Consider the following 25,485-nt stretch of genomic DNA (forward strand, 5'->3'; position numbering starts at 1 on the left):
CAGATGCTGTGAAATCCCATGATGCCTCGGCAGCACCCTGGGTGCCCCCCGCCTCCGCCCGGTGAAGGAAGGGCTCCCCACCCGGGGTGGTGGAACTGGGGTGCAACGTCTGCTGTTTATCAAGCACGCGTGCTGGGCCCACTTTGCGCCCGGAGCGGGGGGGCTGAGGGAGGGCGGCCTGTGCCTGCTCCGTCGTGCCCCAAGCCAGCGGTGGGGCCCCTGCTGGGGTCACAGGCCCCTCGGCCTCCTGGGCCCACCAGCCCCCTGCGAGTTTGGCCACCTGGGCAGGAAGGGGCGGGCCCGCCTGGAGGGGAGGGCATGTGGGCTAAGCCAGGAAACCAAATGAAGAAACAAATGCAAATGCAACCCAATGGAAAAGGGCCCCCCACAAGCTTGGGGACCAGGGGGGACAGGGCTGGGCCTTCCAGCAGCCACATGGTCCTCAGGCTGGACCCAGGTTGGTCCCGCCCCGCCGGGTGGCTCCCAGCCCCATTACACATCCAGGGGCTCAGACCCGACTTGAGGCTCACCTCCTCGGGGCCTCCCCAGATGGAACCCCGTGAACCCCCCCTTCCTACTGCTGCCCTCGCCTCTCGGGTCAAATAGATTTGCCAGACTGTCTCCACTCCCCAAGTCTGGGGGGACGCCCGCACCAGCTTGGGGCAGGCGTGGAGCAGAGGCTTGGAAGGCGGGGGGGGGGGGGGGGGAGCAAGCCGGGGCTCAGATCGAGATGAGGGACCCTGAGATACGGGGGGAGGAAGTGGGGGGAGAGGGGGGAGCAAGGCGACTCCACGGGCGGCTTGGGACGAGCCCCGGGCCTTGCTGTGGGCCAGGAGCTGGGCCCGGCCTTGGCGTCAGCGCTAAAGACAGAGGCGGGAAGTTGAGAAACAGCCCCCCCAGCTCTGGAAACTCAGCAGCACCCCGGGGTGATGGGGCCCAGCCCAGGTCACTATCGGCCCTCGGGGCCCAGCCAAGGCTCCTGCAACCGGCAGATAAGGACCCTGGCCCCACATACCCGGTGCTGCCCAAGTCAGCGCCCCCACTGGGGCCGGTCAGACCCGGGTCCCCAGGCGGGAGGGGGGCAGGGTGGCGCCCCGGCCACCGGCCAGGCCTGGGAGAGCGCGGGGCAGCCCCTGGGTCCAGCTCGGGAAGCCAGAGTGCGCCCCTGCCCGGGAAGGCAGCCTTTGCAGGGGCTGCGCCCCAACTCCCACACAGCTGCCCGCCCGGCGTGGAGGGGGCCCGACCCCAGCCCAGCGCCCCTGGGCTGCAGGCCAGGAGGCCGACCCACCCGCCACTCACCTGCCCATCTGCGCCCCGCAAGCCGCAGGAAGTGCAGGCCCGGCTGCGAGCAGAGGAAACTGGGGGAGGTGGGGGACCGAGCACAGCTGGAGGCAGCGGGGAGTTGGGGTTCCTGTCACGTGACCTCACTGGGCTCCCTTACTGCCCTGCCCGAGTGGCGGGAGCCCGAGGAGGGGGCTCCGCCGGGACTCAGCCCCCAGGTGAGCGGGTCGGGGGTGGGGGTGGCGCCCAGGCTGCGGGCCCGCAGAGCCCCGAGGAAGGGCAGAGGCCCCTGCCCGCCGGGCCGCGCCTCCCCCGCCGGGGTCCTGGGGCGCAGACCCGGTCCTGAAGGCCGGACATAGGGGCCAGAGGAGGGTCCCCGCCCTGCACGCCCGGGTGCCTCGGGACACAGGGTCCTGGGGTGCCGGGCGGGGGCCAGCGGAGCAGGTGGCCTCTCCGGAGGGCCAGGCCTGGCCGCAGGTGTGGAAAGGGCCGGCCTCGCGCCCCCGTGTCCGGGCCGGGCCTTGGCTGCGACCCGGGCGCTGTCCCGGGGCGGGGGGCGGGGGGTGGGGGGGCTGCAGCCGGCGCCCCCCACGACTCTCATTTCTGGGCACCGCAGGCCAAGACCTTGAGGCTCGCCCGACGGACCCCACTTCCTTCCCCGGGTGCGGCTGCCGCCGGGCCCAGCGCACCCCGCGGCGGAGATGCTGCGGCGGCGGGCGGCGGAGCCGGGCCCGGGGGAGCCGGACCCCGCGGCCGAGCCGGACCCCGCGGCCGAGCCGGACCCCGCGGCCGAGCCGGAGCCGCCGGGGGAGGCGGAGCTGCGGCGACTGTGCGCCTCGCGGGCCCCGGCGCGCGCGCTGCCCTACGCCCTGGCGGACCGGCGCCTGCTGCGGTGCGTGCGGCCGCGGGGCGCGAGGACAGCCGGGGGCGCGGGCGGGCGGGGGCGCGGGGTGACGGTGCCCTCTCCACCCCAGGCAGCTGCGGGCGCCCGCGGGCGCGGGGCGTCGGGGGGCCGCGGGCCGGCGGCTGCGGGAGGCGGCGCGCGCGCTGGCGCGGGGCTGCGGGCTCTGGGAGGCGGCGCTGGCCGAGATCGGGGGTAGGTCCGCGCCCCCCCCCGCCCCGCCCCGCCCCGCCGCCCCCTCTCCAGGCTGGGCCCAGGTCAGAACCTGGACGGGGGGCGAGGGGGGATCCGGTTTGCCACGGCCCGAGAGCCCCCCGAGAGCCCCCATCCTCACGCCCGCCCCGCCCCCCCAGGGCAGGGCCCGACGGGCGACAGCACCCCCTGCTGGCCGCCCCGGGTGGCGCCCCGGAGGCCGGGAGGGGGCCCTGGCCCCGCCCCCCGCCCCCGGCAGACCCCGCGCCTCCGCCCGCAGGCCTCTTCGGCACCGGGATCCAGTCCTACTTCACCTTCCTGCGCTTCCTGCTGCTGCTCAACCTGCTGACCCTGCTGCTGACCACCGGCGTCGTCCTGCTGCCCCTGCTCTGGCTCGGCCCCCCGGGCCCCCGCCCCGCCTTCAACCTGAGTGAGTGCTGGGCCCGGCAGGGAAGAGTGGCTGCGGCTCACCCGCACCCTGGGGTGCTGGTCCAGGCCCAGCGCCCCCGGGGCTCCTGCTCCGGCCCAGCCCTGGACTCTCCCAGCCCAGACGCGCCGGCCGACGCAGGCCCGCCCTGTGCCTCGGGAGCCCCCCGCATCGGCCCCTCTTCCCCGACAGCCGCCCAGTGCCCCGGCGGCCACCAGCCCCAGGCTGGAGCCCCGAAGTTCCACAACCCGCTCTGGAGCGTCTTCACTGGCAGGGTGAGTGGCTCGGTCCTGCACGGCGAGGGGCACTGGGGGACCCCAGCAGCTGGCCTCGGGGGACTCCAGTCTCCCAGGACACGGGGGACAGTCTCACGCAGATGGGCCCGCCGGGCCAGGGAGGGGTCAGAGAGCTGAGGCCGCAGCGCACAGCCTGGGGCCCTGGACAAACGCCCACGGCCCGAGGCGGGTGCTGAGGGGCCGGGGGACACGCGTGCAGACTCTGGGACAGACACCGCTGCCCCCGGCCTGGGCGAGCTGCCTGCCCCCCGAGCTGCTGTGAAACCAGGGCGCTCTGACTCCCTCCGCGAGGGCCGTGGGGAGAGCCGGGCCCTGAGAACGGGGCCCGCATGGACTCCTGCCGGCCGTGTCCCCAGGCCTTCAACGACACCTACCTCTTCTACGGCACCTACCGGGCAGGGCCCGAGGGCAGCTCGGCCTACAGCATCCGCCTGGCCTACCTGCTGAGCCCGCTGGCCTGCCTGCTCCTCTGCTTCTGCGGGACGCTCCAGCGGTGAGGTGCCCCCCGCCGGCCCGCATCACCCCTCCCTTGGGGTGCTGTGCCCCAATCTGTAGGGGAGGCCCTGAGCCCTGCTCCCCAGCTGCAGGGTTCCCGCCCCAGGGAGGCTGAGGCGGTGGGGAGGGGGCGGGGGTACCCCTCCTCCACAGCCCCCCTGCGACCCTCCAGGATGGTGAAGGGGCTGCCGCAGAAGCTGTTCCTGGGCCAGGACTACAGGTCGCCCCTCAGCGCCAAGGTCTTCTCCTCCTGGGACTTCTGCATCCACGGCCGGGAAGCGGCCGCCATCAAGAAGTACGAGATCAGCCACGAGCTAAGGGTGTGTGGGGCCCGGTGCTGGGGCCGGTGCAGGGGCCAGTGGGTGCGGGGGCCAGTGGGTGCAGATGCCAGTGTGGGGGCCAGTGGGTACGGGGGCCAGTGGGTGCAGATGCCAGTGTGGGGGCCAGTGGGTGCGGGGGCCAGAGGGTGCAGATGCCGGTGTGGGGGCCAGTGGGTACGGGGGCCAGTGGGTGCAGATGCCAGTGTGGGGGCCAGTGGGTGCGGGGGCCAGGGGGTGCGGGGGCCAGGGGGCAGGGTCCCGGCGCGGGGCGTGCGCACGCGGGGGCGAGCAGGGCGGTGGAGTGGGTGCCCGCTGCGGGCTGGTGCGTTGGTGCGGACACGCCCGCCGTCCCCGCCCCGCAGGTGGCCCTGCAGGAGCGGCGGCACTTGGCGCTGGTGCGGCAGCAGTCCCGGGCCCGGCGGGCCTGCCTCCTGCTCAGCTACCTGCGGGTCAACGTCCTCATCTTGGCCCTGGTGGCCGGGGCCATCAGCGCCATCTTCTGGGCCACCAAGTACTCGCAGGACAATAAGGAGGTGACGGGCCCTGGGTTCTGTCCGTCCCGGACAGCGTGGGCGGACACGGGCGGCCCCGCCGGGGAGGAAACCCGGCTCCGGACGCTAGAGCGGTTTGCCCGCGACCTGCGGTGCCCCGTCCCCGCGCCCGCTGCCACCGGGAGAGCCACGGCCGGCGGGGTCTGCGCCGCCCCAGTTTCCCCAGGTCCCCCAGGGCGCGTGGGCGTGGGGGGCGGCTCGAGGCCCTCCATGACCCCCACCCGCGTCCCGCAGGAGCCGCTGCTCCAGTACCTGCCCCCGGGGGTCATCGCCCTGGTTAACTTCCTGGGCCCCCGGCTGTTCGTGTTCCTGGTCCAGCTGGAGAAATATCCCCCCAACACCGAGGTCAACCTGGCCCTGGTCTGGTGAGGCTCACGGGGGCGGGCGGGCCAGGGCCAGGGGCCCCGAGCAAGGAAAGGCAGGGCCCCTCTGAGCAGCCCCGGCCCCTCCGAGGGGCCAGCGTTGCGGGGTGCGGGGCACCAGCTTCCCAAGTGGGGACACCGGTCCTCTTCAGCGCCCACCCCACGCTCCCGCCCGGCCTTCCTCCCCACCCCGGGGTGCAGACCGCCGGGTCTACGTGCCTCCCCAGGCTGCGGGCGGGCAGCGCGCTCAAGAGGGCGACAGATAGAAACTAAGTCCCACCGAGCTCCGCCGCCCCCCTCAACAGCAGCCCTGCCCCCGGCCCACCCCCGCCCCGGCCTCAGCTCTTAGGCGCGAGCTGCTCCGGCGGGTGTGCCCGCGCCCTCCAGGCGTGCGCGTCGGGGAGCACGTGCGCAGGTGGTCGCGATGAGGGACCTGGATAAAGGGGTGAAGAAAGGAGGGTGTCACCGCGTCCTGGGAGCGGGGAGCCCGGGGCTTCCCCGCGGGGGTTTTGCACGCCTGGGGAGGGGTCAGACCTCCCCCGAGCCTTGCTCCCCCACTGTCTACAAGCAGAACCGCTCCCCACGGGACCCCAGGGACCTGGGGGCCCGGGGAACACCCTTTGGGAAACCACGGAGCGGGGAGGAGGCTGGGCCCCCCTCGGCGGGGCTGGGTCGGGGAGCGGCCCTGCCTCCCGCGCCCGCCCGACGCCGCCCCGCCCGCAGGTGCGTGGTGCTGAAGCTGGCCAGCCTGGGCATGTTCTCCTTCTCGCTGGGCCAGACCGTGCTGTGCGTCGGCAGGAACGGGACCGGCTGCGAGCCCTTCGGCTACGACGCCTGCGAGTACCAGGTGGCCGCGTCGGGCCTCCCGCCCCCCTCCGAGAGCTGCCCCCCGGCCCTCGCGGAGCCGCGTCCACCCCGGCCTCTGTCCCTCTGCCGGCCCCTCCTGCGCGAGCGCTGCGGGCCCAGCGGCCCCTCACGCCCCACCCCCGACCGCGGGGTCCCGGCTCCACCCTGGCTGCAGCCTCACCGGGCAGTCGCGCCAGGCTCGGGCAGGGGCGGGCGGGTCGGTGGCGGGAGCCGCATGGTGATGCCCCCTCTGCCCCAGTGCTGGGAGAACGCGGTGGGGGAGGAGCTGTACAAGCTGAGCACCTTCAACTTCCTGCTCACCGTGGCCTTCACCTTCCTCGTCAGCCTGCCCAGGAGGTGAGCGCGCGGGCACCCCCGGGGGCCAGGGCTGGCTTCGGGCCGGTCGGCGGCCACGGCCCAGGGCGAGCGGTCCCGCGCCATCCGTGCGCGTGGTGGGGGGCCCGAGGCCTGGCTCTCCCTGGACACCCCGCTGCTGGACACCCCGCTCCCAGGCTGCTGGTGGAGCGGTTCTCGGGCCGGTTCTGGGTCTGGCTAGACCGGGAGGAGTTCTTGGTGCCCAAGAACGTGCTGGACATCGTGGCGGGACAGACGGTCACCTGGATGGGCCTCTTCTACTGCCCCCTGCTGCCGCTGCTCAACAGCGTCTTCATCTTCCTCACTTTCTACCTCAAGAAGGTGAGGGGGGCGGGCTGGAGGGAGCACGGCGGTGCCCTGAGCCCCATCTGCAGAGCTGGCATCCGCGCCCCACGTCCCTCCTTGCGTCCCGATGGGGCTGAGCACCCGTGTGTTCACTGTCCCCAGTACACGCTCCTCAGGAACTCCAGGGCGTCCTCCAGGCGATTCCGAGCCTCCAGCTCCACCTTCTTCTTCCAGCTGGTGCTCCTCCTAGGCCTGCTTCTGGCCGCCTTGCCCCTGGGCTACGTGGTCAGCAGGTGAGGGCGCGGTGGGCCGGGCGGCCGGCAGGCGGTGGCGCCTCGCCCAGGGCCCGGGCCCAGCCCCTCTCTGGCCGTCTCTCCCCAGCATCCACTCCTCCTGGGACTGCGGCCTCTTCACCAACTACTCGGCCCCCTGGCAGGTGGTCCCCGAGCTGGTGGCCCTCCGGCTGCCCCCCGCGGGCCAGCTCGTCCTCCACTACCTCAGCTCCCACGCCTTCAGCTTCCCCCTGCTCATCATGCTCAGGTGTCTCAGGGAGGGAGCCGGGTGGGTCCCTCCTCCCGTGGGCACCCCTGGGCAGTCCGGCGGGGGACGGGAGCCAGGCAAGAAGGGCCCCGGGAGGCCGCCCCAGGGACGGAGCGTGGCCCACAGAGGCCTGGGCCAGCCCCGGGGGCCTGCCCTGGGACACGAGACCACGGGGGAGCTCAGTGCCTGGCGGCGGGAGAGCAGCCGGTCACCCCTACTGCCTCGCAGACGGGCGAGCCTGGGCCGGGGAGGAAGCGGCGTCTACGCACCCCAGGAGAGATTGGGGTGCAGAGGGACGACGTAGCGGGCGGCGCCCGCCCTGCGCGGCGGGACTAACCGTGCCCCCGGCCCGCCCGCAGCCTCGTGCTGACCGCGAGCGTGTCCCAGGCCCGGGCCGGCGCGAGGGCCGTGCAGCAGCTCCGCAGGCAGCTGGCGTGGGTGAGCGTCCCCGACGGGCCTCGGGGTGCGGCCCGGGTTGGGGGTTACAGACGGGCAGGGGGCGGGGAGCCAGACTGGTAGGAGTATGACTCTGGGTTTGGGGCTCAGCAGGTGCGTGACCGGGCTGGGGGGGGCCAGTGCCCCGAGGTTACTCCTGGGCTGGGGCGGGGCTGAGAAGGGGCGTGGCCACTGGTGGGCGGGGCGACGAGCACAGCACCTAGGATGCGGGGGGCGTGGCCCCTGGCTGCCGGGGCGGGGCCTTGAGTGGGCGGGGACTTTGGCTGGGAGGGGCGGGGCCTCGTTTAGGGGGCGGGACTCTGGAGGGGCGGGGTCTATAGAGGGGCGGGGTATCGTGTAGGGGCGGGGCCTCTGGAGGGGCAGGGTCTAGTGCTGGCAGGGGCAGTGGCAGGAAGAGGGAGGGGCTCTGTAGGGGCGGGGCCTCGGGCTGCTGGGGTGGATCCAGGATGGGCGGGGCCTCCGGAGGGCGGGGCCTTGGGTGGGCGGGGCGGGTCCTCGGGGCGGGCGGGGCGGGGCAGAAGGGGCGGGGCCTCGGGCTGCGACGGCCACGTGCTTCCCACCGGGACAGCGGAGCTGCAGCTGCCCAGCGGCGCCGTCTCCATCCCGGCGGGCGGGAGGAAGCCCCGCCTGTAACGTGTCTCGCTCCCCCCGCAGCAGGTCCAGGAGAAGTGGCACCTGGTGGACGACCTGTCGCGGCTGCTGCCCGAGCAGTGTCCCGGCGACTCCCTGGGGCCCGGGTCCCCTCGCCGAGCTTCGCGCCCCCTGTCCCTCTGCCCCGGGTTCCCGTGCCCCGGCTCCCCAGGGCCCCGGCCCCCCAGCCCCGGACCTTCCCTGCGCTCCCCGGGCCCCGGGCCGCAGGATGCCCCTGAGCCCAGCTGGAGATTCCGCTTCCCCAGCGGCTCGGAGCGGTAGCTGTGGCCGGGCCTCGGCTCGCAGCGTCCGCGGGTCAGGCAGGCAGCCCCGCAGGTGCCCGTGGCCTCCCGCGCCTGCCCCCGGCGACCGCGCCCTCTCGGTGGGCCCGACCCGCTTCCCCCCGCGGGCGCGCACACCGAAGGGCTGCAGGAAGAGAGCGTGCGAACTTGTATTTTTGTTGTGTTCCTTTAAGTTTTCTATTTCTGTTGAATGTTTTATAAGATACATAAAATACTGATATAATAAGCCACGACTGCGTGTCCGCCTCTGCAGCCAGCGGGGGAGCTCTGACACTGCGTGCTGCGGGAGGAGGCCACATAAAGTCCAGGCTCCCGCCCCAGAAGGGGCAGGCCTGGCGGTCCGCAGACACCCTCCACGCCTCTGGCTCGGCTTCTGTGCCCAGGGCACCAGGCGGTCCTCACGCGGCCCCCGGGTGTTCCTGCGAGCAGACAACAGACACTCTCAGAGGGTGTGAGCAAGACGCAGAGCCGGACAGCCCAGGCACCCGCTCCACAGCCGCTGCACCAGCAGGCTCCGGGGCCCCTCCCAGCCCACCTGAGCTGGGAACGGGCCGTGATTGGTCTCTCCCGGTGGGACTCATTCCCAGTCAGCTGCCCCGCGCCGGCCGGAGGGAACGGGAAACCCGGACAGAGGACCCCTGGCCAGACCCGTCACAGAACCTGTTCTTCACTCTCCCCACGTGTCTCCCCTTCCTTGAACCGACCTTGAGGAAACCCTAGGAACCCTGGGGTGAGGTGCCCCGCAGAGCCACGAGGGCTGGGATGCCCCTGGGGCTGAGGTGATGAAGGACCACCTCCAAGCCTCCCACCTCTAACCCCATGGCTCTCAAGCTCAGGACACCCGAGGCTGCCAGAGCTGGTTGTGTGCCAGCGGCTCCCACGCGCTCAGCCAGGCTCAGCCAGCACCCGGCTGGGCCTTCTGCAGCCTCCTGGTGACAGCTGAGAGACTGTCGGGGGGGGTGTTCAGAAGCCTGGGGACGTGCTTTAAAAACTCTCCTGCCACAGGGGCCTCCCTGGTGGCGCAGCGGTTGAGCGCTGGGTTGCGAAGCTGCCCGCGGCCTCTGCGGCGCCGGTTCAATCCCCGGCAGCTCCCCGGCCACCAGAGGAGGGTCCCACATGGCGCGCAGACCTCTCCTGCCTCCCGCTGCTCCCCTCAGCAGTGTACCTCGGTCCTTCTGCCTGCTCTGCTCCCCGCTCTGGCTCTGGTGAATCTGTTATAGGACAGGGAGAGGGGCAGCCCAAACCCCGCAAACCTGCCTATTCTAAATGGGTTCTGCCATCCGCCGCATCAACACAAAACATATGACACTTTAATGGGAAGGAACTTTAATAAAAACTAGGAAACAATACAGGTAAGGCAAAGAGTCTAGTTTCTAAATGAAGCACCCAAAGTTACCCATCCCCTCGTGGGTAAAACTCCATCCATATGGGGTCGGCCCAGAGCAAGGCCCCAAAGCCTGCCACAAGTCTAAAACATCTTCCAGTGGGGACCCACAGCAAAGGGTCAGAAATAACCAGACAAGCCCGGAAGGAAAAGAGCAAAATCAACATCAAGATAAAAACTGCCATTGTCACCTCCCCACGGGTCTCACCCACATCTGTGTCACCCAGTCCACGACCAAAAGACAAGCACAGTTTCTTTACGTGTCTCTAGGCTCCATGGGCCTCCTCCAGGTCTCCTGGCTCCATCTTGCTCCTTCCTTCCTCAGTCTCTTCTGCAGCTTCTCTTCTTCCTGCTCAGCTCCACCCTCCCTTGGGTGGGGCAGGGAACCTCCCCCTTTCCTGGGGACCACCCTGTTGCAAATCCTCTCACCCTCCCGCGCTTCTGACTCTACCCAGTGCATGTATAAACAGAACAAACAAACAAAACAAATAAAGAAAGAAATAAACATGCCTCTATAAAAAAAAAAAAATATATATATATATATATATATATAAAAAACTCTCCTGCCACAGGGGTGGAGGGGCAGGAGGGCACGGGCAGTGCGGCTGGAGACAGGGCAGGAGGCTTCATGGAGTCATCAGAGGATTGACTGGTTCCTCCTGTCCCTTCCGGACGCAGAGAAGTGGGCAGGGCCACAGGTGAGTCCGGGAGAGCGGGTGGAGGCTGACTCGCTGGCGGGGAGAAAGGCCACTGGGCCGGCAGGCGGCAAAGCTGGTCTCCAGGAGCTCTGGGATGTGGCACTTGGTTCTGCCCATGGAGCTTCCTGCTGCTCCCGGGCAGGGTCACTCCAGCTTCCCCGCACACCCAGACAGCAGGTGCCCATGAGGGGGCAGAGGCAGGGAGGGAGGAAGGCACAGGGTGGGAACCGGCCTAGTGTGCTGTCCCGGACTGCGGGTCCCTTGGCTAGCAGGGGGCAGACAGCCCCCCGGGGAAGGCAGCCATAAAAGGATGTCTCCTCACAGGCTAACTGAGCCTGGCCAGAAAGGGACCAGGGGTCCGGCAGCCCCAGGCCTGGGCTGGAGTGAGGGGCCCAACTGGCAGGGCAGGAAGGTGCCGGCGGCCAGCCGTGGGCTGCTGGGTCCTGGCGCCACCTCACCTGCTTTGCATTCTGCGTGCAGAGGCGCCTGCTGCCGAGCCCCCGCTGGCCTGGCCTAACTGCGGTTTCCGGTTCCGGAAGGCCAAGCTCATCTCCAGCTTCCCTCCAGATCTGGGGTGCTCTGCTGCAGCTGCTGGCCAGGCCGGGCCACCGTCCGTGTTGTGGCCGCACCTCCTTTTAGACCGACTGGCATCGGATCCAGGCCCCTGGGGAGTCAGTCACCCATTGTCTGTGGGCCCAGGGGAGGGCCCCTCCTGCTCCTGAGCGCAAGGCCGCAGCACTCCAGGACGGCCAGTGTCCAGCACCAGCCCCTAGCGGGTGCCCGACAGGTGGCACTAATCCTCGCGTGAGAGGGGTGCGTTGTCTCCTCCCTGCTTCTTTATTAGGGGTCTGGAGGCCAGCTCACTGGGGGGGCCAGACTCCCCACAGAGCTTTGAAAAGACCCCCGTGCTTCCATGAGGCCCACCCGAATAAAGAGCATACTCGACCGTCATAGAGCCGGCAGGACCTCCTCACCAGGCAGCACCCTGGGTGAGGACCGGAGGCTCCCCTGCAGCTCCACGGGGGGCCGGAGGTAAGCACTGGTCGCTCCAGGGCCCAGGGGCCTCCTAATGCCCTGAGAGTTGCGCAGAGAGAGGTGTTGTTCTGGGCCTGCTGGGCCCCAGGGTGCTGTGGCTTCCAGGTTATCTCCTGGCTGCAGGCACCCACCCAGGAGCTCCCCAGGGGCCCCAGGGTGGGGGTGGCCAGAAGACGCTCTCCCAGCCTGGCAGGACCCGCGCTGCAGACATGAGCCCGCTGCTGCTGCTTCTCTTGGCTGTGCTGGGTGAGCCCACGCTGGGGTCCTGGGTGGGGCCGCTGCCGGGCCCGGGGGTGCCAGGGGACGCAGGGGTGGGGGCAGAGGCCTGGACGCCTCCAGTGGCACAGGACAGAGAGGGAAAGACTAGGCCTGAGTCCCAGACCAGCCGCACTGCCACGTAGCCCGGTCACCGCTACTTCACTCCTCTGCAGAAGGGGCTGGTGACGCTAAGCGTGGTCGCCGAAAGCGCCTCCGTGCGTGACCGTCTGGCTAAGCCCCGGCCTCCCGGCGGCCCCTACTCCTCCTGCCACCACCCTCTCCTGTCTTACAGCTCCCAGCAGCCTCTCCACGGAACCGGAGATAGGTGAGTGCCCAGCAAGCTGGAGGGAGACCATGGGGTCAGAGCCCCCCACCCCATGGTGGGCGCCTGGGCTGGAGGGAGGTGGCGGTTGGGGGAGTCTGCTGGGGGAATTGGACGATTCTGGGACTGGCCTCAACCCCTGCAGGGCCCTGGGGTGAGAGGAAAGGGGGGGACTCCACACTCTGCTTCCCCTTGGCCTGGGGGACAGTGGAGATGATGGGCGTCCTGGAGGGTGTATCCGGCCACTTGCCCCATCCCAGGCCCCTGACCTGCCGCAGTCACCCCATAGCTCCCCTGGGTGGGCGTCACCCCAGAGAGGGCTGGAGACAAGCCGGTGGGTGGAGCGAAAATGGGGAAGTTTCGGCTCCCTCCGAGGCCAGTGGAGGGGGGGCATCAAGGTCCTTGAGACCAGCAGCCCCGGGGGGTGGGGAGACAGAGCCAGGGAGGGAAGCTCTTGGTTCCCCCAATTTTGTCCCCTCCCCTTTGCTGCATCGACCCCCTCCCTCGCCCTGTCCTCTCCCACCCTCCCAGCCCGTGTCTCCAAGGTGAAGGTGACCATCGCCTCCTCCTGGGCCGGCTCCCGTGGGGGCTGCTCCCCTCCTGCGTGGTCCTCACCCTGCTCACGGTCCCCAGGTCTGTCCCAGGGGGCATCCGCCTGGATTCCTCCGCAGGGCGGGCCTCTCTTGAATGCGCACAGGCTGAACTGCCATTTCCTCATTTGCTTTAAAAACAAACACCTCCGGTGTTTCTGCTGAAGAGGAGCAGAGCCAGGCAGGGCCGGCCCTCCCCTCAGGCCCCGACTTCTGCTCCGACTGCGGGCCAAGGCCTGCTGGGCCAACTCCCAAGGGCTGACGATCAGTCCTTCATTCACTCGCGCATTCATTCAACAAACACGGCTGAACACTGGTCAGTGCCAGCAGTGTCCTAGGCCCGGAGGGCGGACACGCGAGATGCAGACACAGAACTGAGGTCCCTGCCCTCCTGTGGGCGCTTCCTAAGGTGGGGCGCATGATCAAGGCAAGCCCGTGCCCCCCCCCCCCCCCCGTGGTGCTACAGGTCCTGGAGGGGAGCAAGCAGGGAAGGGGGGTGGGGACAGAGGGCGGCCTGCTCAGATTTACCCTGTGTTGAGACGAGGCGGGAGGAGGTCAGGGGTGGAACCCAGTGAGCCATTAGCGGGTCCCGGGATCCTCGGAGGGAAGAGCTCAAGGACAGCCGCAGGGAGGGAGCGCGCGGGCGCCGTGGCAGAGGCCGGGTCTTCGGCCTGAGCCGCTGGGGGGGCTCCCGTCTACCACGGACCATGACACGAGAGGAGAGCACACGCGAGGGCACTGCGGGATGAGGACGGTGGGCTGGTCTTGGGGTGTCTTGAGATCCCCAAGACTCTGGCCAGCGTGGGCGTGATGGGAGTGAAGGGCGCCAGGGGCCAGGGTCTTGGGGGGCGGCCGCTCCTCGCTGCCTGTGGCTGGGGGGGCAGGTACCTGAGGGGCAGGTGACCTCTGCTGGAGTCTAGGGGTGGGAGGGAGGCCCAGAACATCAGGAGCTGTCTACCCCGTCGCCTTGGGTCGGGGGAGCTGTGGGGACCCGCCGGAGCCCCGAAGGCGTGCCGTGCGAGGGCGGCTGGTTTCCGTTCACTGGCAGAGCTTGAAGGGGTGTGAGTGCCACGACCCTCCGCTCCTCGGGGCGCACGGGGAAGGGTCAGGATTGGGAAGGGGGGGATCTAGGGGGCCGGGAGCTGCAGCACCGTAGGGGCTGGGGCAGGAGGATGGGGTGGCCCAGGAGCTGGGGGGCCCAGCTCAGAGGGGTGGAAGGACAGATTCAGACTCATGTCCCCCTGAGAGAGCAAAGGAACGCGAGGGACTGCCCTGTTTTCTCCTAAACTCCGTCCGGGATTTCCGAGGGAGGCCTTCAGCCACCTGGAGGGGCCCCAGATGAGTGTCCCGGGGCGGCCCTAGCAGAGCACCCCAAACCGGGCAGTCAAACAGCAGAAAGGGAATCTCTCGAGTGTGGAGGCCGGAAGTCAGAAGTCAGGTGTCGATGGCTTGTCCCGGCAGGAGGCCCCCGGGTGTCGCCCGGGCTAGCCCCCTGGGACCGCTCTGTGTGCCGGGGTAAAGGCGCACCCCCCACCCCCTGCCCTCAGCCCCGACGTCAGCAGCCTTCTGTGCGGACGCCTGTCTGTGTGTCTCCCCCCACGGGCACGCCTCGTCCAGTGGGAACGGCCGGGGAACTTCCGTAAGGGCCACTTCCACGAGGCCCCAGGCGCAGGCCAACCCGGGGCTTGAGTCCCTCTCTCTGGAGAGCACAGTCCCTCCAACAGGAGGCTGCTCCCGGGTATCAGAGACAGGTCTGGAGAGTGGGGGGGCCCCACAGGGCCTGGACACCCGCCGCTCTCAGAGAGGCCCAGCCTGCGTGGTCTCGGCGGCCAGCCTCCATTATAAGCATGTCCTTGTCGCACCTCCAAATCTGGAGGGTGCCACCCCATCATTCAAATAATCTGAGACAGTTGATGCCTTTTAAATGCGGTGGCAACCCCTCCTTCCTGGAGGGCCGGATGCACAGGCAACCAAAAGGGGAAGCCACAGGCCTCTAGGCAGACCAACCCGAGCCGCCCACTGCCCAGCACAAACCCAGCCGCTGCCCCCTGCATACATCAGGCGCCGGTGCACGGCCGTTGGCAGGAGCTGAAGGCAGATCAGCCTCTGGTTCCACTTCTATTTTTTTTTAATATTTATTTATGCATACAGGGACTGGGGTGCAGCCAGAGGTGTGGGGGTGAGAGGACTCACCAGAGACAGAGCGGGGAGCAGAACAGGCAGACGGACTGAAATCCACTGCTGAGGGGAGCAGCGGGGAGGCAGGAGAGGTCTGCTGCGCCATGTGGGTGGCTCCCTGGCGGAGGCTGCCGACAGCTTCATAGTGCTGCGTCTTAACCCCTTGCGCCACCCGGGAGGCCCTGGTTCCACTTTTATAAGTCAAGATCATTTCCCTTCATGAAGGTCGCAAAAAGAAAACCTCTTGGACCCCAGTCTTTCCCAGGGAGGCAGGATTTTGGCCTCCAGGCGTCTGTGGGCAGCGAGGAGGAGACCCCTGAGTCCAGGCCGCGCTGCAGTATTGGGGGGTCTGCGATGGCTCCTGCAGCCTGCGCTGGACTCTGGGCAGAGCTCGCGTCAGAGACGGCGCCGCGGTGTGTTTGAAAAGAGCATTTCACGAAGGTGGGGCTGCGCGTGACGTTTACAAAGAGCCCAGATGAGGGAATATTTGAGGTGTCTGGGCAGCACTGGCAGGGAGGATGGCCCGTTCTAGAAGGCTCTGCCTGGTGTTGGGGCACAGTTCTCACTACTATTGGTTACAGGGCAGAGAGGGGCACCCCGGGGCCCCCAAACCTGCCTGCTCTAAGTGGGTTCTGCCATCCGCTGCATCAAGACAAAACATTCTAGGGCGTAAGACCTTTCATGGAAAAGAACTTTAATATAATCCGTGTTCAGTAATTGGTGTGCAACAGAGAGAGAGAGAGAGAGAGAGAGACTGAAGTCCCAGAGCCAGCACCGGGCGCCCCCCCTCGTGGGCAAACACCCAGCCGAGCAGGGTGGGTGCAAAGCGGGGCCACTGGGGCCTGCAAACTTGCCACCAGGCTAAGGCTCCTTCTGGGGGAACCCCCTGGGAAAGGCGCAGGGGGGCAGGCAAGTCTGGGAGGAAAAGAGCAAAGTCAAAGCCGCCATTGTCAGCCTCCCCCGGCCACCCACGTGTTTCCAGGGTCTCCGTGTCCCCAGCTCCCCGCGAGTCCCAGACCGGGCGGCCAGCGTGGCTTCCTCACGGGCCTCCGCGCCCTGCGCCCCCTCCAGGCTCCTCCCCGCTCTCCTGCCTCCCCCCCCCCACCCCGTCTGTCCTCCCTGCCCTGGCCGCTCCAACTTCCTCGGGTGGAGCCAGGAACCTGGGGGTCACCCTGCTACCGACTGACATCTGGGGTGGAAGAACAGAGTCTCTTGGGGGCCTGTCTTGTGCGTTACGGGGCACGCACTGGTCTGGAAAGCGCAGCTCTCGGCACCCTGGTCACACCCGGCGCCCAGAGGCCAGCACGTCTGGCCGCGGCGGGCTCGGAGGACCCCGTGTGGCCGCGCCAGGCCCGGCTGGGAGACTTGAGAGCTTCTCGGGCTCAAAATCCACCCCCGGGCCTCCTACAAGGCACAGAGATCCTTCCGAGCAGAGGTGGCCGGAGGCGTGAGCCCTGCTGGGGCAGTGAGGGGGCTTGCTGCAGGCTCTCGGGGTCTCCCGTTCCTGTTCTTGGGACGTCCCGCTTTGCTTTGTGAGGGCCCCTACCTCGGTGAGCCCGCCCTCCACGCCTGGGCCCCCAGCGGCGCGTCCCGGGGGTTAGGTCCTCTCTCTGCTGCGGCCTGCTCGCTGTCCCTTCAGCCCAGGCCTTGGCCTCTCTGGGCACCGGGCACCGGCACCCGCTGCCCCCTGGCTCCTTAGCAGGGCCTGGCCTGAGGCGGCCCCAGTGGTGAGGGTGGACAGGCATGCACACGCGGCCAGCTCCCCAGGGCCCGGCTGGCTCACTCTGCCTTTCGTGTCCCCACTGCTGTGAGGCGCCGGCGGCTCTGCCGTCCCCCCGTAATGGTTGGCCGGACTCAAGGCCACACCCCATCAGGCATCAGAGCCCCAGGGGGGGCGAGCGGGCCCCTTGGCCTTGCAACTTGCCAGCCTCCCACCCAGGGCCTCAGGTCATGTTGTGGTAACAGTAACATATTCTGCACAGAAAGAGCCTAACCCCAGGTGGGAGACCCTTCTCCAGCAGTTTCTTTTTCTTTTCTTTTCTTTTCTTTTTTTTTAATATTTATTTTAATTTATGTATGCATCCAGAGCTGGGGTGCAGGCCAGAGGTACAGGGGGTGAGAGGATTCACCACCGAGTGGGGAGCAGAAAAGGCAGATCCACTGAAATCCACTGCTGAGGGGAGCAGTGGGGGGACAGGAGAGGTCTGCTGCATCATGTGGGTAGCTCCCTGGCCGGGGATCAAACTCAGGCCGCAGTGGTGAGAGCCTGAAATTGACCCCCAGGCCACAGGGAGGCCCCTCAGAGTTCTGACAACTTTATGGCTGGGTGTCAGTCCACGGTATGGGAGGCCACAGTCTCCCTTTGTGGTGACGGATGTGTGGGTGGTTCCACCTTCTGGTGGCTGTGCCCGGCGCTGCTATAAACACTTGCAGACGCATCTGAAGAGCCCCCGTTTTCCGTCCTCCGGGGCGCCGTCTTGGAGTGGAATGGAATCACTGGGTCACATGGTAACTGATTTTTGAGGAACCGCCAAACCAGCCTTTACTTAAGCTGCTTGATAAATGTTGGTTTCCTTCTTCCTCCTCCACCTGGCCACCCCCCAGAAACCACTCCTGATGTCTTCATTGCCTACAAAGTCCTGGAGGTTTTCCCCAAAAGCCGCCGAGTCCAAATAATGTGCCACTCACCCCAGGCGCCCCCACCCATCACCTACTCGCTCTGGGGGAGCCAGGACATTGAGGTGGCCAAGAAGGTGGTGAAGACGCAAGTCCCGGCCTCCTTCAGTATCAACATCACACTCAAGTCCAGAGCCGACCTGCTCACCTACTCCTGCCAGGCCTCCGCCGGGGACAGGCGCGTGGCCAGCACCAAGCTGCAGATGTACTGGGAGCTGTGGACCAGTGAGTGCCCAGGGGCGGGGTGCAGGGCCTAGAAGACAAGTGGGCACCTCTGGGGAGGGCATCATGGGGTCAGGGGTTAGAGGGCAGGGACAGGACTGCTGTCTCCAAGGCCACTCTGAGTCCCTGGGGACCTGGTCACAGGGCAGGGTGGCTCTGACTGGGCCCTGTGGCACAGTCTCCTGGCAAGGCCCTGCAGAGGCTGAAGGGAGAGGCCACAGAGCTGGAGGGCAGACGTGAGGCCTGGGCCTCATCTGCGGAGTTCTGGCCTCGGTCCAGTACAGCAGCTCCTTGCGCAACTTGCTTCACCGGCAGCTGCAGGGGGATGTCTGGGGAACCACAGCTCTTGGCTGTTGCCCCTGGGCCACCAGGCTAGCAACTGGCGAAGGCCGGTCTCAACCCCCACTCCCACCCTACCACCCTGCCTTCTCCCCATTTCTATCCTGATCTAAGCTCAGCAGTCCTTCCTGGGGACAGCACAGGAGTGTGGCCGCGGCAGTGGTGGGCCTGAGGGCCCCTGCACCGCCAGGGGAGACGGCCTAGGGGCAGGGTCTGGAGCACCCTCTCCCAGTGTGGCATAACAGGCCCTGTGGTCTTGGGCTAGTCACACCACCTCTCCGGACCTCAGCTGTTTCATCTGCGAAGCAAGGGTAAGAGTACCTACCCCAGAGGTGGAGAAAGGACGGCATGGAAGCCTCCAGTAGGTCACACGTATGCTTCAAAGGTAACTCAGCACAGCTGTTTAAAATCTAAGATTGAAGACCCTGGGGCTTCTAGAATCTAGGATCTCTGACAGTTCTCGTCCCGAAGGCACAAGTATTCCAGTAAAAGAATACAAATTGGGGTGCCAGATAAATTCTGCACAGGACATACTTACACTGAACAATTTTTCATCATTTACCCGAAGTTCAAATTTAACTGTGTTTTCTATACTTCTGCTTGCTAAGCCTGACAACCCAAGTACACGTCACAAGAATAAAAACAAAGGTAAAATTGTGTGTTATACGCTGCAAAGAGGGCAGAAGCCCAGACAGGAGGCAGAGTGGGTCATCCAGAAGGCTGCCTGGAGGAGGCAGCAATCACAGTTAAGCCTCCAGGTGCAAGAAGGGAATGGCGCGGGAGAGGGTGTTATAGACTCCCAGTCATGCCTGTGCCACCCTTTCACCCTGCCAGAGCCCGTGTCCCAAGTGCAGGCTGACTTCACCCTGCTGGGCAGCGTGTCACCGCCCAGGGTGCAGATCTCCTGCCAGGCGTCCTCGGGCAGCCCACCCATCACCTACAGCCTGGTTGGAAAAGATGGGCACGTCCACATGCAGCAGAACCCCGACTACGGGCAGCCGGCCAACTTCTCCTTCCCCCTGACCCAGACATCAAACTGGCTCCAGTGCCAGGCTGCCAATGACATCAGTGTCCAGCGCAGCCCCCCCACACTGGTGCCCCCAGGTGAGAGGCCTTCTTGGGTGTTTGGGAAGCGGGGGCTTCTGGGTAGGCCGGTGGGAGGGCCCACCCTGGCCGAGGACAGAAGCCCAGCGCGGCCACCACGCCTCCCCGCAGGACAGCTGCCCCAGGGGGCCGCCGTGGTGCTGGCCGGCAGCCTCTCGTCCATCGCAGCAGTCACCTCCGGGATGCTGGGCTGGAGCACGTGGGCCAGGTAGGGAGGGTGCCGGGCATGGAGGGATGACGACAGCTGACTGTGCGTGACTGCCAGGGACCCTGGCTGGGGAGCGGGCAGGGCTTGGGCTTGGAGGGCAGGGCTGCCAGCGGGGCAAAGCGCTGTGGGCTGACACGGGTCATGGACGCGGACTCAGGACGTTTACTCGGCTGCTGCTGTGGCGACGCCGGGAGGACCTGCACGTGGGCGGCCAAGGCCGCGTAGCCAGCCAGGCCCTGGGGGAGGAGGCACGCTCCCAGGCCTCCCGGGTCTCGGAAGGGACACTGGGTGGGGGACGATGCCCTCGGGGGCCCGCGTGGGCCAGGGGCTTCTGTCCTCTGTGGGAACCCAGGGGTCCCTCTGTCCCCACTGGCGACAGGAGGCAGATCTCCTGGGGCCTCTGCCCAATGCCGTCACTTTATTGGCTTGGAAAGTGACCAGGGTCTTGGTGTGGCCTGCCTTGCCCGTCTGGCCTCCGTGGTGCCACCCCAATTGGCTCCTGTCCCCAGGTCCTCCACTGGAAAGTGTCCAGGAGTCTGTCCTTAGCAGCTCCTTGTCTTACCGCTAGTCCCTTCCCCCCGTCCTGCCCTTTCCAGGCGCAGGGGTGAGCCCTGGGCCCCTGAGCCTCGGTTTCCTTCCTGTGACCTGGGTGGACAGACCAGGCCCCCCTCGCCGCCGGGTGGCCAGGGGCAGCACGTGCCCTCAGGTGACTCAGTGCCTCCTTCATTTAGTGGGGTGATTCAGCCTAACCCCCTCCTCCTGCCTGGGGCACCGATGCGCTGGGCACCATAAAATCCTCGGAGGCCTCGGGAGGGGCGGCTGGGAGCGCTGACCTCACCTGGAGCCTCGCCCCTCTGCCCGCAGGCTGTGACGAGACCCCCTCAGCGCGCCCGAGAGTCCCGAGAGTCCCGGCCCCGCAGAATTCGAATAAAGAACAACCTGCCGCCCACCCTGGAGGCGCGGGGTCCGCCCGCAACACTGGCCGAGTCTGGGGTCTCAGGTCGGGTGGGCGATGGAAGGGGGTGTCTGTGCCCGGCGCCCAGCGGAGCCCGGGGAGCAGGGGGGAGCCTGACACGGCCCAGCTGCGCCCACCCCAGGGCCGCTGCCCAGCGACGCCCCCCTTCCCCGAGAGAAGCCCCGGGACGGGGCCCCGGGCGGCACCGCTCGCCCCAACCGCCCAGCTCGGAGGACTCTGCGCCCCGGGGCGCGCCCCGCCCCCCTGCCCAGCCCGGGCGCCGGCGCGCGGCCTCCTCGGGGGAAGAGCCGGGGGCGCCGCCGCCCCTGCCGGTGCCCGGGGAGCCCCGTTTCTGCCTGCGGCCACTGGAGCGGGGCGCGCCGCCCCCGGCCCGGCTGGGGTGGGGTGGGCGGAGGGGCCGGGCCGGGCCGGGGTGGGGTGGGCGGCGGGGGCGCCGGGCCGGCTTCCCGGGGGCGCGGCGGGTCCTGCCTCCCCTCCGGGCGCGCGGCCGCGGCCGCACTTTGCCCTCGGTCCCTGGGGCGGCCCCGCCCGGGGCCGGGGCGGGGCTCTGGGGGCGGGGCCGGGCTCTGGGGGCGGGGCCGGGTCTCGGGGGCGGGGCCGGGTCTCGGGGGCGGGGGCGGGGCGGGGCGCGGGGCGGGGCGGGCAGGGCGGCGGCGGCTCCCGGCGGTGCGCGGCGCGGCGCGGCGGCTACATGGAGAGCGGGGCCTACGGCGCGGCCAAGGCGGGCGGCTCCTTCGACCTGCGGCGCTTCCTGACGCAGCCGCAGGTGATGGCGCGCGCCGTGAGCCTGGTGAGCGCGGCGGGCGGCGCGGGGCCGGGGCCGGGGCCGGGGCCGGGGCCGGGCGGGGCGCGACAGGTGCGCGCGGGCGGGCGGGCGGCGGGCCCCGGGGGCCGGGCGGGCGCCGGGTGCGGGCGGGGGGCCGGGCGCGGGGGGCCGGGCGCGGGCGAGGGCGCCCCGCCGGCCTGGAGGCGCCCGGGCCGCTCCGGGCAGGTGGCGGCCGCGCCGCGACTCCGCGGGGCAGCACCCGAGGGGCTTTCCGCAGCCTCTTGGGGAGGCGGGGGGGAGGGGCGGGGGGGAGGGGCGGGGGGCCGACCCGGCGCCCGAGGCGGGGCCCCCCCGTCGCCCGGGCGAGGGCGCGCCGGGCCCGCTCTCCCGCCCCCATCTGGCGGCCCGGGCGGGGTGCGCTCCTCCCGGGCGGGCGGCCCTCGGCGCGGGGGGCGCGGGGGGCGCGGGGCCGGGTCTCGCTCCTGGACACCCGGCGCTGGAGGCCGGAGGGGGGCCAGAGGCTGCGCCCGCGGAGCCCACACCCTGCCCCCCGGGGCTCAGGCCTTCGGGGTGCCCGAGTGGCACCCGCGCCCCCTCCCTCTGACCCCGGGGTCCGACCGGGCCGGTGATGCGGGGAGCGCGGGGCTGGCAGTGCCAGGACGCCGCCGGGCGTTGCTCCGCATCCTGGAGTTCCGGCTCCGGCTCCTTGGGGGTGGGGCTTGGGCTGCCAACCCCAGGCCTGGTCGGGGCCATGTGCCACCTGGGCAGGGCAGGGAGCGGCCAGGGCTGTCCTAGAAGGAGCCAGGTGTCCCGACTGCCTGGCATCTGCTGGCATCGCCGGGTGGCGGCCCGGAAGTCTGGGGAGGAGACAGGTGACCTGAGCTGTTCCCAGAGGCCGAGCCCCCCCCCAAGTTGTGGCTGGCAGACCCCACACCCACCCTGGGACCTCACACCTCCTGGCTGTGCCCACTGTCTGCCCGCCAGACCCGCCTGGAGAGTCTCGCTGGCCGGCCGGGTGCCAGGCAGGAGGCAGACGGGGCTCCCCGGAGGGGAGGGGCCAGGCTCCGGAGGCCGGAAGTCCCTGTGGGGAGAAAGCTGCTCAAACTGGGGGTGCCGGCCTGGAGCAGGGAAGAGTGGGAGCAGACTCAAGGGGGTGGGAGCCCCGCGGCAAGGTTTCAGCCCAGTGCACAGTGGCATGGCTTTCCCGGGGCGGGGAGTCCAACACCGGGGGCTCGGGGCGCGACAGGCCAGGCCTGGGTGTCTGTCGGTCTCATTGGTGTTGAAAGTGGGGGTGAGTGGATTGCCCTTGACCCTCATCCTGTGCCTAGACTCCATGACACCCCCCCCCAGGCTGCTGGGGCGGGGCAGTCCCCTCCCAGGAGATCCCCGTCCACTCCCCACACCCTCCCCCACATCCCCATAGTCCAGAAACCACCCCCCCCCACCCCGTCCTGGCCCGGCCATGCGCAGCGCACCAGGAAGCCGCTTGCGCATCAGCTCGCCCCCCCAGTTCACAAGGGGCGGCAGTTCCCCCTCCCAAAGGGCACCAGCAGCCATGGAGGGGCCAGGGCCTGCCCCCTGCCGCCCGAGGGCACCCGTGGGCCCCGGGGGCTTTCCTGGCCACTCACCCCCCGCCCCCCCAGGTCTTCGCCCTGATCGTCTTCTGCTGCATCTTCGGCGAGGGCTACAGCAACACCCACGACTCCAGGCAGAAGTACTGCGTGTTCAACCGCAACGAGGACGCCTGCCGCTACGGCAGCGCCATTGGGGTGCTGGCCTTCCTGGCCTGCACCTTCTTCCTGGTGGTGGACGTCTACTTCCCGCAGATCAGCAACGCCACCGACCGCAAGTACCTGGTCATTGGCGACCTGCTCTTCTCAGGTAGCCCTGCCGCCCGCCTCTGAGCCCAGGAGGGGCAGGGAGCCCGCGGCCTTCCCAAAAGCTCTAGGGGTCGGCAGTCCCGGGCCCGTGGGGCTCTCTGGAGGGGCGGGGGCGGCCTGGGGTCCCACCCCCATGCGGCCAGACTGACCTCCCCTTCAGAGCCGGCTCTCTGGCGGTCTGCGGGGGTGCCGCCTGACCGGGCGGCCCCAGATGCCATCCCCTCCCCACCCCGCTTCCGCCCGGGGCCTCTCTGCTCCTGGAGGCTTCTGGGACACCCAGCCCCAGGCCTCCCTCCCCTCCCAGAGAAGGGTCCGGTTCTGGAAAAGCCCCAGCCTCCTCCGCGGAGCTGACCCTGCCTTTCCCGCCGCCTCCCCAGCTCTCTGGACCTTCCTGTGGTTCGTTGGCTTCTGCTTCCTCACCAACCAGTGGGTCGCCACCAACCCGTCAGACGTGCTGGTGGGAGGCGACTCGCCCCGGGCCGCCATCACCTTCAGCTTCTTCTCCATCTTCTCCTGGGTAGGTGCGCCTGGCTGGGGGGCCCGGGCGTCGCTGGTGAAGAGGGCGGAGGGCTGAGGAAAGCCCATCTCTGGCTCCCCACAGGGTGTGCTGGCCTTCCTAGCCTACCAGCGCTACAAGGCCGGTGTGGACGACTTCATCCAGAACTACGTGGACCCCACTCCGGACCCCAGCACGGTCTACGCCTCCTACCCGGGCGCGTCTGTGGACAACTACCAGCAGCCCCCCTTCACGCAGAACGCGGAGACCGCGGAGGGCTACCAGCCGCCCCCCGTGTACTGAGCTGGTCGGCTCGGGGAGCAGGGAGGGCGCGGGGGGAGGGACCCCCCCTCCCTAGACTCCTCTCATGACACCTGCCTCCTGGAGCTGCCAGCCCCCTCCTGCAGCCCGGGGACCCCAGCCTTCCCCACCTTGGCTGCTGCCCAGAGCCTCACCCCAAGTGCCTATGTCCGAGACGCTTCCCCCACCCCCGCGAGATGGTTTTTAGGAAAGGGTTTTAGCCAGATGCGCTGCTCACCACTTTATGATCCCCCACCCGCCCCCGGCCCCCTGGGTCGCCAGAGCCAACATGCTGTTAACAAGCGCCTTCGCTTCTCCTAGCCCCCGGGGGCCAGCCAGCCCGCCCGGGCCAGGGTGGCTGCTGTTCTTGGGGGTTCTCTGCCAAAGATGAGGCCCAGGGGGCCTTCCTCCTCCCTGTAGCTGGTGCTGGGGGCCCGCTCCTCCTCACTCAGGGTTGCGCCGGCTGCTGTGCCCCTGCGCTCACTGCTGCGCTCGCTGCTCGCTCTCAGGCCCGGGGTCACCACCCTGCCAATGGCCCTGCGCTGCCTCAGAACAGCCTGGGGTGGGGCTGGGCTGGTTGCCCACCCAGGGGCTGGCAGCACTGCCTTTCTGCTCCTGCCTGTGGCGGCAGGAGGGGCTCTGCCTGAATACAGCACCCGGCTTTATGATGTGCATATTCTGCCAGGGTCAGCTGGAGAGCGGGGCTGCCCAGCCCCTCGCTGTCTGGAGTGTATTGAAAAGCTCGGGGGTTGGGGGAGACACGGGCACCCTCGATTCTGTTGAACTGGTTTGCAGATGAATAAACATTTTTTTCTCATTCTTAACTCCCCCTTGTCATAGGTCAGGCCCCGGCCAAGGGTAGGAGAAATTCCAGTCTGGGGACAGCCCTGGCAGCTTGCCCTCCAACGTGCGTAGCCACCAAGCCCCCCCCTTTGGGGTCTCATGCCTTGCACTGCCCTGTCTCCATCAGCATCCCAAAATAGCAGCCGTGCTCAGCTTGTAAACAAGAAGTCTTTCTGGACTGCCTCACCACTGCGCCTGGTGCTGGAGTTGGCGCAGGGCACCTGGGAGCTGCCCATCGAATGCCCCTTCCTGGTAACCTGCTCCTTCCTGCCCCTCAAAGCAGAGCGAGGGGCACCCTCGCTCCCTCCTGCAGACAGGGCTCCGCATGGCCAGGGATGTGACGGGCACGGGGGAGTGAGCGCCATCTCTAGGGGGGAGGCCACCCCTGGCACCACCTTCTGAGGGAGCTGTCAAAGTGGCCTTGAGTAAAAGCCCAAGGGGCATTGCGAATTAATGTCCCGTGGCTAGACTGGAGGGGGGGCATGCCCAACCGGAGCACGGGGGACAGGGAAGCCGAGGGGGTGGCAGGGCGACCTGGAGCCACAACCCCATCAGCCGGGCTCGATGCAGTCCGGCCACCCCGTCCCCGCAGGCTCCAGGCTGCCACGAGCTGCCCACGGCCACTCCAGGCGGTGGTGCCGAGCAGGGCTTTGTGGCTCCCAAGTCACCAAGTGTCTGTTCCACAAGCAAAACCTGACCTCACAGCCCCGGCCGAGGCCCCGCCTTTCCAGCCTGAGCCTGGCTCAGCCGCCGTGCTTCCCGGACCCTCCCCGGGCGGGAGGGCCTGTGATGCGCCTCCGAGGACGGGCTTCATGGGCTCGGTGAAAAAGAGATGTGGCTACGAGGTCAGCAGCTCAGAAAAAGATCTGGAAAGAAATCCCCACCCAAATCACACCAGAGCGGTGAGACCCGGGGAATCCCAGGCAGTTGAAGAGAACTGGATTTTAACAT

The 25,485-nt window shown here is 68.6% G+C and overlaps 3 protein-coding genes across 3 annotated transcripts; all 3 read left to right on the top strand.

The window, feature by feature from the left end:
• Positions 1-1,982: 1,982 nt before the first annotated feature.
• TMC8 (transmembrane channel like 8) lies at positions 1,983-8,473 on the top strand (the record flags this gene model as incomplete). Its single annotated transcript, XM_084238092.1, has 15 exons — positions 1,983-2,173; positions 2,256-2,377; positions 2,655-2,804; positions 2,994-3,076; positions 3,454-3,590; positions 3,765-3,912; positions 4,275-4,445; positions 4,698-4,828; positions 5,549-5,672; positions 5,931-6,028; positions 6,184-6,367; positions 6,494-6,624; positions 6,713-6,871; positions 7,231-7,309; positions 7,982-8,473. 15 exons carry the CDS (start codon positions 1,983-1,985, stop codon positions 8,237-8,239), a joined length of 2,166 nt encoding a protein of 721 aa, XP_084094218.1. The 3' UTR covers positions 8,240-8,473.
• Positions 8,474-11,585: 3,112 nt separating this feature from the next.
• Positions 11,586-20,164, top strand: LOC311174009 (protein IL-40; the record flags this gene model as incomplete). Its single annotated transcript, XM_084238094.1, has 6 exons — positions 11,586-11,622; positions 11,927-11,959; positions 17,329-17,625; positions 18,796-19,065; positions 19,177-19,273; positions 20,138-20,164. The coding sequence occupies 6 exons, from the start codon at positions 11,586-11,588 to the stop codon at positions 20,142-20,144; spliced, it is 741 nt and encodes a 246-aa protein (XP_084094220.1). The 3' UTR covers positions 20,145-20,164.
• Positions 20,165-20,940: 776 nt separating this feature from the next.
• On the top strand, positions 20,941-23,751 carry SYNGR2 (synaptogyrin 2; the record flags this gene model as incomplete). The annotated part of the gene is made up of 4 exons (XM_084239447.1): positions 20,941-21,039; positions 22,659-22,896; positions 23,273-23,412; positions 23,497-23,751. 4 exons carry the CDS (start codon positions 20,941-20,943, stop codon positions 23,692-23,694), a joined length of 675 nt encoding a protein of 224 aa, XP_084095573.1. The 3' UTR covers positions 23,695-23,751.
• Between the last annotated feature and the right edge of the window lie 1,734 nt (positions 23,752-25,485).

The sequence above is a fragment of the Talpa europaea genome (genome assembly GCF_964194135.1).
Source record: "Talpa europaea genome assembly, chromosome: 7".
Taxonomy (NCBI): domain Eukaryota; kingdom Metazoa; phylum Chordata; class Mammalia; order Eulipotyphla; family Talpidae; genus Talpa; species Talpa europaea.